The sequence below is a fragment of the Choristoneura fumiferana genome, chromosome Z, assembly GCF_025370935.1.
Source record: "Choristoneura fumiferana chromosome Z, NRCan_CFum_1, whole genome shotgun sequence".
Lineage (NCBI taxonomy): Eukaryota > Metazoa > Arthropoda > Insecta > Lepidoptera > Tortricidae > Choristoneura > Choristoneura fumiferana.
The window spans coordinates 21,332,036-21,345,325 of record NC_133472.1 but is presented as its reverse complement, the minus strand read 5'-3'; the positions used below and the strand labels follow the sequence as shown (position 1 = coordinate 21,345,325).

The 13,290-nt window shown below is 38.2% G+C and overlaps 1 protein-coding gene across 1 annotated transcript in view; it reads left to right on the top strand.

Annotated features, from left to right (window-relative positions):
* The window catches only part of LOC141441231 (glypican-6-like), a 92,992-nt gene that overhangs the window by 70,121 nt on the left and 9,581 nt on the right, over positions 1-13,290 (top strand). Inside the window, exons 6-10 of the mRNA XM_074105904.1 lie at positions 1,577-1,739; positions 5,990-6,598; positions 6,942-7,098; positions 7,617-7,792; positions 9,887-10,030. Of these exons, the coding sequence (XP_073962005.1) occupies positions 1,577-1,739; positions 5,990-6,598; positions 6,942-7,098; positions 7,617-7,792; positions 9,887-10,030 (1,249 nt within the window). The remainder of the gene's footprint in view (positions 1-1,576; positions 1,740-5,989; positions 6,599-6,941; positions 7,099-7,616; positions 7,793-9,886; positions 10,031-13,290) is intronic.

The following is a 13,290-nucleotide window of genomic DNA, read 5'->3' as shown; positions in this document are numbered from 1 at the left end:
ATCCAGTTCAATGCTATGCGCTCTGTTATTTAGATAGTGTGTTAACGCTGCTGCGATTTCGAATTTGGCTTTGCAATTATATGATCTGTTAATTAATTAAGCAATTTAGTAAAAGTAATTCAGGTACCAACTAAAATCCCAATGTAGCAAGCATTAAATTCTGTTGACTCTGCTAAAGCGCTAATTTTTTAACAAGTTGTTTGAAATTTAATTATAAGGCGGTTTATGGCCGCTTGGCGAAACCGGTGGGGCAATACGTAGTTGTGTGACTGACGGACACACCCACCAAACAGACCCAAGCACTTGCACCACGTGCTCAGTTTACCTGTTAACTAAATGCTTATACTAAGGATTTGTTCGCAGAGCTGCAACGCGAGTTCTTTGTGATTTAGGTAGATATAATCTCACAATTTAATGTGCCGCCAGGCATCGCATCGCGAACACGATTTTAACTGACCCTAAGATTGTACGAATTTGTACATGGATATGAATAGTGTCGATAATGCTTCTCAGATAGCAAAACCTCGACAGTTTCATTACGTAATAAAATGAATAGTTAATATGAAATCTTTTTCATACTTTGCTATCAGCATTTTTATTAGTATTATAATTTCCATATGATAGTAGTTTTTTTCTTGTGAGTTAGCTAGTGTTTGATTTTGATCAATAAAATTGTTGGTGTGCTGTTTTGTCAATCAAAACCAAATCCAGGTTTTAATCCTGAAACACACAGATACCGCGCGGAAAATAAGTGTGGCGCGGTACTCTGTGTGACCTCGTTCACGTTAACTCGAATAATACAGTCGAGTTCATAAACTTGTGAGCAAAATTTTATCAAAAATATCTGAACACGACTCTATTGTTAATGGCGTACAAGCGTGTTCAGATATTTTTTATTAAATTTTTGCTCACAAGTTTATGAACTTGACTGTACAACCGGTACCGCCTCCGCGCCGCGCCGCACCGCTCCGCCTCCACCGTCAGTGTGTTTCTAGCTTTACGTTTCCTGTATTTTTAGTTTCATTATGTTCTGAATTTAAACCCCTTCCATACGCAAAAGTTTAATTGCTAATAAGATTTTTCAATTGAATTCAACAACAATTTGATAGTCGTTCCACAGCCACAGGTACAAAATGAAAGTTGTCAATTTTACTGTTGTTTTAATCACATTCTAGTCAAACACTTCCTTGAATTTATTATTTCAATCCGTAATACATACGCCAATCGTTTGCCAATCTAATCAAATTGCGTGTAAAATGGTGTCTTGTGGAAGGGGTGCGTAAAGCGCAGGCACACGTAAAGGGATAGCAAGCCGGGAGCGGGTCGGGACGCGAGTACGACGGGCTTACTTATGTATCCTAGCTTCAAATGAACTATCTATATCACACAGATCGACCCGCTCCGCTCCCTTTCAGCGGCAACCTAGTGTGTTTTACGCTTTAACTAGTCTAATCGACTGGATTTCACTGGAGTTATAGACTAACAAAAGTTCTAGCATCATTTTTGTTGATTGCTGACTCTGGGCCGGGTGTTAAGTAACACAGTGTTGTTATGTGATGTGCGGTGTGTGTGTCAGGTGGGCGTGAGCGAGCAGTGCGCGGGCGCGTGGGCGCGGCTGCGCTGGTGCGGCGCGTGCGGCGCGCTGCAGCCGCCCGCCTGCAGCCGCTACTGCCACAACGTGCTGCGCGGCTGCCTGCCCGCGCACGCAGACCTCGCCGACAACTGGGACGCCTACGTCGGTCAGTACCATTGCCACTGACACTGCCACTGCTGTGTCAGTGCTCAGCGCTTAACCGGTTAACCAGCCTCAAGGCGATAGTGTAATCTAATCTCTACTGCTCTGTTCATGAATTTAGCCTCTTTTCAATTAAAGCGGCCGAGATGCTGGAAACAAACAAAAACAAACAAACAAACAAAAAAACTCCTGTACAAGAGCTAGTCCTACTAATATTATAAATGTGAAAGTTTGTGAGTGAGTGAGTGAGTCAGTATGTTTGTTACTTCTTCACGCTGAAACGGCTGGACGAATTTGGATGAAATTTGGCAGAAAGTTAGTTTATAATCTGGATTAACATAGGATACTTTTGATCTTGATATTCCCACGGGATAGGGATAAAATTTCTAAATAACAGCCGCTGGGCTTAGAGTCATGAAATTTGGCATGGTTGTTTTAATTTAACGTCAATGAATACCACGATATGAAATTTTAGAGAATTCCCACGAGAATTTAATAAAATCCCGGAATTTCAATTCAACTGCTGTATCTAGTGATTTACGCGTGCGAAGCCGCGGGTAAAATAGAAATAAAAATCATTTATTCGTGACAAAATAACGTAGCATAACAAAAAGGTACTTATTAAAAATTAAGAAAGTTGTGAGTATGTCACGAAATGGTCCCAAATCAGCAAAAATTGCTGGTCTTGCGAACGGCGTTGTAAACGCTAGTATGTTATAATTCTTTATAATCTTCTATATGTCGAACTTATGTCGAAAGATAAGATTAGTAAGTCGGCGTCCGACTATTAAGACATCATTAATGTGAGCCAATAAATGATTTGCGCAGTGAAATTGTTCATATTTTACCAATGTACTCTGATTCGAAAACCATTTCAAGGGATAGGATTTTTGAACAATTTTGTCCTATTATGATCAAAAAATACTTATGGGTTACGTATATATAGGGAAAAAATATGTTTGACTTTAGCTTGACCTTCGTATTTTTCTTTAAGGGATGAATCCCTTTACCTGAAAAGTAAATCCATAAGTATCTAGGTTTATCTATTGTATCTGTCACGCGGGGCCGGCATTACGAAGTGTAAAATTCGAACTTCGTATCTTGCCGTCCCGCTGACGCTTATATTATTTAATACGAGAGTGAGAAGGACGGAACGACACGAACTTCGATTTTAGAATTTCGTAGTACCCCCGCAGGTCGCAGGCAGACATTGATGTCAGTCAGTTGTCACATACATACATACATGTTTGACATTAGCCAAACAGTAGGTATTGACATAAAAAACAGAATGTACTCTAGCAGGTTTCTGCCTAATGAGTAATTAATGGAAATACATTAAAACATAATATTATATATGATCTGTCCCAGAATTCGAGATACTAAAATGACGTTTCATGTGTTACCTGTTTTTTGCGTCTCATAAATAGTGATGTGCCGCAACCGGTTATCACCGAAAGATTTTGTAGGTACCAATGTATGTATGTCGTAAAATATTAAGATATGAACGGATCCGTGATGTACTAAAATGTAGGGCACTTAGGACATTCTCGAAAATGTAAAATAGGTCTAATAAAAATGCGACCGTTTTCGAGATATTTCGACTTTTTATAGATGTTGATGTTTAAGTTTCAATTTCATTCTAAGTAAGTTTACAACCATACACTTCTCGGCTTTGCTAAGAGGTTGACGTTTCCGTTTTTCCGAGGCGAAAGTATTTCCTCGCTGCGTCGTCTATGCGACGAAGTACTTGGCTGCTCAGAGTCCATGTTTAATCAAACAAAACAACAAAAACACGACCAAACAAAACAAATTAACAAATAAAAGTCTATCTCAACAAATTTAACAAATAACGTCAACAGCAACAATAACACGAGAAAACGCACTGATCACATCCGATGACAATACGAGTAAAGTAACGAAAATCGGTTGAATACCACTTGAATACGAAAAACATGAACAATGACGTTGTGTGATATCTGAGGGCCTACTCCGGAATTCGAAAATCAAAGTTCGTACCGTAACGTCCCTCTCACTTACGTATTAAATTAAATAGTAGTGTCAGAAGGACGGAACGACACGAACTTAGATTTTCGAATTTCGTAGTAGCCGTGCTGGCCCTGACTACGAAATGAAAAACTCGAACTTCGTATGTTGCCGTCCCGCTGACGCTTATCTTATTCAATACGCGAGTGAGAGGGACGGTGCCACACGAACTTCGTTTTTCTAGTTTTGTAGTAGCCCCTCTGTATTATTTTTTACGACTAAGTGATGAACACTGTATTTTTACCTGTGCTTAGATTTCATCACTTTATCGTATGATAAAGTAAAATGAAAAGTAGAATATTGAATGCATTAATGTTAAGTATATTACGTTGAAACTCACCAGCACTGTAGACAAAATCAGTTCAGTATCGTTGGACAATAAATGAAAGAGATAAGTCATTATGATATGAACCTGAAGATATTACAACTACCGACGTAGAAAAATCGTTCAGTTCGTTGAAATGGATAATTACAGAAAGGCCCCGTAGTTTAACTGTTCCAAATATAGAAAAAATATTAATAGTTAATTCTGAAAATCGCTTTAACTACTAAATTTACTGCAGGTAATTTTTTATATTATTTTTATTATTATGTCATTAGGCTTGGTAGTAAAGCTAGTTTTGTTCTTATTTGTGTAGTCCTCTCTTATTCTCTGTGGCAATCAATGATTGTATTATTATTATTGAAAAACTTCCTACATGAGTTAAAATAAAATTGTATCATAGTGTGTATACAATTCGCAGAGAGGTAATAGTTATTCAATAGGCTTAATATGATTCTTTTCAGACTAACCTATCTGTTTCCATACTCCTATCCGTTTATACTGTAGTTTTTAAGTATTTTATTTTGAAGAAATGACTATCTGCCAAGTTTCTTGCGGCGCATTCTTCTTGGCAATGATGGTCTTTCCGAAAGCGCTGGTAGTTTAAAAATAACGTGTAAAAGTGCCCATTGCGGCATATTTACTGAATGAATGAATTTGAATTTTAAATTTGAATTTGGATTGGGATTTTTTTTTTAAGTTCAGCACTGGGTTTAAGGGGCTTGAATTTTGTGCAGTCATTCACAACACAACCTCAATGAAGACCACAATATAAATTTTGAAAATTTCCAGGGGAACAGACCGAAAAGTTTACGCGTGCGAAGCCGCGGGTAAAAGCTAGTACTAATATTATAAATGCGAAAGGTTGCGAGTGAGTGAGTATGTTTGTTACTCCTTCACGCTGAAACGGCTGGACAGATTTGGATGAAATTTGGTATGTAGATAGCTGGCCATCTGGAATAAAACATGGGCTACTTTTTATTCCGACATTCCCACGGGATAGGGATAAAATCTCGAAATCACAACAGCTGGGCTTAGAATCATGAAATTTGACATGGTAGGTTTTTATTGTAACGTCAATAAAAACCACGTTTTAATTTTCGGGAATTCCCACGGGAATTTTTAAAAATCCCAAAATTTGAATTTTGCAGCTGGATCTAATGATTTACGCGTGCGTAGCCGCGGGTAAACACTAATTATACAATAAATGTTCAATTCCAAGTACTGTTAGTGATTGACGGTTCTAAGAAGTAAAACGTCCCGTCGCGAGGCGAGCGTGAATCACAAGAGTTCACTATTGTTTACATCAGTCGAAATAACATCTTAATCACGTACAACTAGGTACGAGTACGTAGGCATCCTGTTTAGTATAACTGAAACGGGACACGCTTACAACTGTGTGGGCTGCATCTGCAATAACATCCTAATTTAGTCAGGTACAATAAATGCACATTCTGTTCTGAATCTTATGTAGGCGTCTGAAATTAGTTTGCAAACATAAACTTGCTCCGTTAGAAACTTCTAATTGCTTATGTTTTTATTTCAAAACAATGTTCTTAGTTACTTACCAATGGATGGATGGCATTATTATAGACATAATCACATTCAGTTTTTTTTTTTCAATTTTATCTGTGCACGAAGTTACATTTGAAACATGTTATTTTTGCAGGAATATATTTAGGCTTTTTATTTTTTCTTACATTAATGCATTGTGTAGCATTATCTAAGCATTATACATATTGTGAATTCGTGAAATCGACGGTTAAGAATCAATAACACCTAACTATCATGCTAAAAGATGTTAGATAGACGGTATTGGTTCTTAACCGTCGAAATGTCAACTGATCTGATTAAAATAAACTTCAACATAACTTGTATTTTTTTTTCAGACGCTGTGGAAAAAGTAGCGGATCGACTCCTCGGTCCTTTCAATATTGCTATGGTAGTCGAGCCGATCGACATTAAGATATCTGAAGCCATAATGAGCTTCCAAGAACATAACCAAGAAATATCTCAAAAGATTTTCGCCGGGTGCGGGAAGCCGGTGCTGGGCGGCGGCGGCGGCGCGACCGGAGGCGGCGGCGGCAGCGCCGGCGGCGCCGGACCTTTTTTTGCCCCCGATCGGAGTCGGCGGTTCGCGCGCTCCGTTCCAGACTTTCATTTGGAGCAAGTTCTGAATGATGTAGACGATTTTGAAATAGAAGCCTCATTCGAAAGTCTAGTGAAAGATGATCCTTCCCTTCTCAGCTTGAGGACCCCAGAAGGTATCAAAAAGATGACAGAAGAAATGGCCGAACAAGCCAAGTCGAGAGAGAAATTCTTGCAATATATGAGAGGAAACATTAATTTAGCTGCGTTTGAAGAACACGAGAGGCAGAAACGAGACGCGGAACCAGAACCAGCCGGAGGATCAGAAATCGATTTTAGATCGTACGAATTTGACGGCAAACGCGTATCCAAAAAGAAGAAGCCCGCTGTGAGAACGGAGGACAGCCATGGTGAGTGTGGGTGGTCGTAGTTCACTAAAATTTTACTTACCAAGTTGTCACCGTCTTCAAATTACTTTTACGTCAAAAATGTGGATAAAAATTATTTTATTTTAATTTAATTATTTATTTTTAAAGTGAATATTTCAAGCCTACTTCTTCTGTGAATATTTTTACCTGTTGCCGTTTTAATATCGAGCAAAAAACGGTAAAAAAAATCACGTTTGTTGTATAAATTTACTGTGTTCGAAATCCCAAATCGGAATTTCGAATCGAAATTCTGAAACGGAATTCCGATTGTATGTATGTGGCCGCCCTTAGTATGGTTTGTGAGTTGTGTTGCGTGTTGTGGCAGGTTCAGAGTGGGCGGGGCCGGCGCTGGAGAAGCTGGTGCGCGAGACGCGTATGCGCGTGCGCGCCACGCACCGCTACTGGAGCCACCTGCCCGCGCTGCTGTGCAGCCCCGTCAGCGTCACTAGCGCGCCTTGCTTCAGCGGCACGCGCCTCGGCAGGTAAACGACCGCCGACACTACACACGCGGACAAATCCATTTCATGCCTATGCTTTGGCCCGGATACGCCTAAATTTAATGCTATCTTTTTCTATTTTTGTCTTAATCCGCCTTTGATAATATTTGAAATAAAGGAGGCAACGGACGCAGGTTTTTTTTATATTACATTAAAACATATTCCTCGTTCGAAAAGTTAAAATTATGAAAATTTATGCAGGGTTTTAATCCTTCACTATATACTATCGAATCAACTGAAAAAGTCCTGACGAGATAATTTGCAAGTCGAGCAGAGCAAGGCTTGCAAACTAAGCAATAACTTGTAGAATTAATTCGCGTAATCTTTACTTTATAAAATTATATTCCAAAAATAGATGCGATCACGCTGACTGAACTGATTTTAACCCTTTCTAATAAGCTATTAATAAAATAAATATGATAATAAATAGTAGCATACATCCGTGCGAAGACGGAGAGGATCGCTAGAATAAATAATAAATTGTACACATTGTCCAATGTCAGTTATACATTGAACGCTGCGGGCGAGGGCAGCGCTGCGCTGGCGTCCAACCCGGAGGTGAGCGGCGCGGGCGCGGCGGGCACAGGCGCGGCGCGCGCGCCGCTCGACGCGCTGCGCATGCTCACCGCGAGACTCAAGGACGCCTACAACGGTCTCGAAGTGCAGTGGAAGGATACGAGTACGTATTTATCTATACACTCTCTATAAAAAATATTGTCAAGTTTAATAAAGTAGAGGCTGAAAAGTAAGCAATAGATGAACAAATTAGTTTGAATGCCGATCCGAAGGGGAGGCCTTCGATGACACGAGTTCATCTATTGCACTTTTGGCCAAGACTAAACATTTTGCTTTTCACGATTGATGCGATTAAATAATAGTTATTTGTGCAACAAGAGAGCAAAGTTGTTTTTTGTTGCGAGTGTTGATTTTGAATCCCGAGTAAGCGAAGGATTCTATAATTGAATCACGAGCGTGAGCGAGTGATTCTAGGTTAGAATCCTGAGAGCAGCAAGGGATTCAAATACACGAGATGCAAAAAAAACTTTGGTCTCGTGTGACACATACAATTTTTCACCTCAGCAGCGAGAACATAATTTAAATGTAACATAAGAATAAAACCACATATACCTACCTGTTTACAAAACAAACAATTTAAAAAGAAATAGAATCCGATTATTAAGAAACAAATATAATAATCACATTTAAAACCATAAAAAAGTGTCCAGTAGATACATACAATACAAATCTCATACTCATAACTGCATTGTAATGTACTCATGTCACACTTATGTTTTAATACTACAAAAAGCCTCATCTTGGGGTCATTAAAAAGGTTGAACAATAAACGTATAATTTATTATAAATGTTATTAAACCTTTATATATGATTTTTATTACAAATTAAATTATATATTACATAAACATAAATAGATTTGTTAAAAATTCATTCAATTTGACAAATACTTATGCCAACTGTAGAGGCAGTATACGGAATTCTGTTATAAAAAAAAAACAACAGAAGCGGCTTTCGTGCAACGATGTTGCATACTTTATTAAAAGATCGGGAAAATTTACATTTTGGAAATGTTTCGTGCATGTAATTTGTTATGTATCGATATATTTTTAATACCATAAATTTAATAAATACCATAAATTCTCTCGCTTTTTTCGTGTTGAAGTGAAAGTGACAGATCAAAGTGAAGTTCAAATATTTGGAACTCAGTGAGTAGACCCTACTGTACTCAGCATTTAAACAAAATAATCAAAAAGTTACTTTGTCTCACGGAGTGAGCAAAATCCGATTTTGCTCACTGATTTCTCATAGCAAAACCTGCCTGTTTGAGGTGCTGAGGTGAAAAAAATATTTATCACAAAACAAACAAATAAATAACAATGCAATGACTGCGTTGCATAATACCGACATGGAAATACTGACCCGATTTGACTTGTACACGCTCATATCAGTTTGACACAGTTTTTATGGGTGTATACACGAATAATCGGATCGGTATTTCCATGTTGGTACTATCCGGACCGGCAAAAAACAGTGTCACCCTTCCCGCCGATATTAGTTTTTCTTTTGTGATATAATTAGTTTTTTTAAACGAGTCCGTTCTTAGTAGCAAGTACCCAACCACATATTAAAAAAATCAAAACATCATCCTCGTCATGTCCGACCTGCTGCTATGCTGTGGCGTTTTATCATACTTAAAAAATCAAATCATTTTGTGCATATTATGCGTTTAAGAAAATAAAACACCTCATAAAACTCATGAATGACGATTCTCGTTGGTCAATTTAATTTCACATCCGATTGCCGTTTCAGCACGCCGGGAATGAAATTCTGAAATAGATTCTAAAAAGTCGTATCGTACTATGAAATACACATATTGATACGACCTGTTACCGTAATGTGTTACATTGTGGTCGTGTTTTGCGAGCCATAAATGAGTCAGCTGTTAAATGTAAAGGTAATCAATTAATCAGGTAAATATATAGGCAGTTTTGTGTACCGGATTTAGGTTATCTATTGCTACATTAACGAGCAGACAACAGTCTGATGAAAAATATTTATCAGATATTGATGCTGGTGACTGTAGACTGCCCACAATGCCTGATGGCATTTTGTTCGTTACCCCTCACGAAACACTTTTAGCAAATTAGAGAGGTGTAGACCTCTCTAATTTGCCCTCAGGTTCGAACAATGGGTTAGTTAAACGAATATGGATAAAAAATCGGCTCCTTGACTTGACTATAAAGTGTGTGTACGGCAGGTGATTCCCTAGCGGCGGCGGAGTCACTGAACCACGAGCTGTCGGAGCCCGGCTCGGGCTCGGGCTCGGGAGATGACGGCGACGACCGCGACGACCTGCCCGATGACGACGAGGACCGGGAGGCGCCCGTCGACTACCCAGAAGGTACTTGCTCTACTGCCATTACCTAATATTAAAAGCCAGAATCACATTTATAAGACTTTACAGAATCTATACTTTCGCCAAGTGTAATATTATTTGAGGCACCAGATTCGTACTTATAAAGAAAATTATTAGACAAAATCTTTCTTTTTTATATGTAGGTATTCAATTATTTTTTTTAACCCCTGACGCAAATAGAGGAGTGCTATAAGTTTGACCGCTATGTGTGTCTGTCTGTAGCACCGTAGCTTTTAAACGGATGAACCGATTTGAATGCGGTTTTTTTTATTTGAAAGCAGGTTTCCTAACGATCGTTTTTAGACATGTTTCATCAAAATTGGTTTAGCCGTTTTTGAGATATTGACCTTTGAAGTGACAATATCGGGGGTTTTCCACCTTTTTGTTTTCATACGGACCTTGCCCTGATAATTATAAACTCGACAAAAACGAATCAGTTAAATAGGTGCAACCGTTCCGGGGCAATTGTTTTTTTTATTGACAACTAGCTGTTTGCCCGCGACTTCGTCTGCGTAGATTTTTTTATATTTACACAATACCGAAGAAATAAAGTTATTTTTCCGCATTGGCCGTTTTCGTGGAATTTTTCGAAAAATCCCTTCAAACTACGGCTAACAATCAACTGAAAAATCTGATCATGATCACCAAGTTTCACATCTATATTGCTCAAGAAATAACCATTTTTATTCTCGCTTACTATTTTCCTAGATCTACTGATCTCAAACATTGCGTACATGTCTTTGGATCGCAACCCAGCCACGCGGCTGGCTTGCCGTTTCAGCCGAAAGCGAAGTGGCCTGCCTGGCTAGAGCGCCATTGAGTCTCCCATCGCGGTCTTCCTCAGACTCGTGAGACCGTGCCTCTGTGGTCTTAATGCGCTGCGAGACTTTCGCGAAAGTTTTCTTTTGTTTCGGGAAGGCATGGTAACAGACATGGTAATCGTTTGAAATTTACTCCGCTAAAGAAAGAGAAAAATGTTTTTTGAAGTACTCACCTTCGTGACCATTATTAAGTGCTTAAAGAGGCAATGCGTATGAATATGGATGCGATATAATTTTTTTCATCATCAGCCGGAAGAGATCCTTTGCTGGACAAAGACCTACCCTTTAAACGCCACAATAACAATAATACTCTTAATAAATCCATTTATTTCGGGCAACTTGCCCCATACAATAAATACTTACAGACGAAACATAATGAATGTTATTACATACAAATAAATTACAATGAACGACAACTCGCCACTTGCATCCACCGGTTTCCCGCAAGTCTCACGATGTGTCATTCCACCTGGAGGGAGGCCTGCCAACGCTTCGTCTTCCGGTCGCCGCTCCTCGAGGACTTCTCCCCCAACGGATATCTGTTTCTTCGAGCGATGTGGCCTGCCAATTGCCACTGCAACTTGCATATAATTTTCGAGCTATGTCAGTGACGAATTTCCGTATTCCGGATAATTATATTATTCCTAATTTAATTAAATTAGGAATAATTCATGACATTTTTCTATTAAATTATACGCGTGTTGAATATGAGTGTTGATGTAACCACTACGTAACTATGTTAACTCGTTTGTTTCATAGTTCCCCATAAGATGGCACTGCGAAATGTGTGGCAATTAATTTATTGTCGTTTAATGTTGTTGTATTATTTAATCAATTACCTATTCAGTTAAATTTCTTGATATCCGTACCCCCTCTTCTAAACTTAGTCAATTGGGCAAAATCAGCGCCATCTGTTAGTGTAGCAGGGTACTCGATAGTCGTACAACACTTGAAAATAAGTCTGCACCTCCTTCCTAAGTAGCGTCATAAGATACAGGTGCAAACTTAACTCAATCGAGAGTAGCGGCTACCAAAACCCCCTCTTTTAGGGGTAGTATTTTTAAAGTCTTTAAACAGCTGACCGGGGATTTTCTCGACAAAAGTAAAGTTTTGCATGAAAATCCGTTTAGCCGTTTTCACGGTGATGCGTGGTCAAATAAACAGATAAACAGACAAAAATTCTAAAAACTATTTGGAACGTGTTTGTTATCGATTCTAAGTATCCGCAGCCAACTTTTGTATAGATAGAAGATTGATGTATACATTATGCAATTATACACGTACGCGTGTTGATATGTATGTTGATTTTACATTACTTATACTTCTTTTTTTTAGCATTAGAAACGAAGGCAAGCGATCTTGATGTGTCTTTTTATTGAAAAAAAACTTTTAAAAAATAAGTCACAGCAAATAGTAACAATTAGCAAGGATATAATGATCATTTACATGCTTTTGGTATCATAAGTAATAGTAAATGTTTTTTTTAAACCTCTTTCAATAAAAAGACTCACCAAGATTGTACAACCCTTTTCCAAATGCTAAAAAACTAAGTACAACCATATACGGTAGTACTATTAGTTTTTCTTTAGTATAACTAAGTTAACTCTTTTTTTTATTAGTTTATCCATTACTTACTGTTTACCCAGCTCTCCAAAAGATGGCACTGGAATGTGTGGCAATTACTTTATTGTCGTTTAATTTGGTCGTATTGTTAAATCAATTAAATTTTTCAATTGGTTATTAATTTCAGCGCCATCTGTTAGTTTTATCAGGGTACTTGATAGTCATAGCACGTATCTGAAAACTTGAAGGTGGAAACTTATCAATCGAATGTAGCAGCTACCTCCATTTAAGGTTTTAATTTTTATACCCTAAGGGTCAAATTTTATAGCCTATAACCTGGGCCGGGGATTTCTCGTCGGATTAGTAAAGTTTGCGTAAAATCTGTTCAGCCATTCTCACGTGATGCGCGGGTCAAATAAACGACAAACAGATAAACAGATAAAACAGACACAGACAAAAATTCTAAAAACTATTGAAACGTGTTTCTTGTTATCGATTCTAAGTATCCCCAGCCAACTTTTTGTCGAATATCTTCCATGTACAGACTTTCGACCCTCCTTCAGCTTTAATTATATGTATAGATATAATAATTTTGTTTCCGAAATACCAAGAAAGTTAAAAGTAGAATCACTGTCGTGTATTTTTGTAATCCTGCTAAAGCCTAATATGACCTAACTATTTTGATAAATGAGATAATTATCATTTGATTCGTCTTTGAAGCGCGAAAATCATTGCCTGTTTTTTCCGCTGTCAGGTTAGGTTATCTTTTTTCACTGATTTCTACACTGACGTACCGCGTCAAGAAGAAATGATAGAAGGGTTTTATGCAACTGAAAATAACCGTATTCAAATGTACAGCTC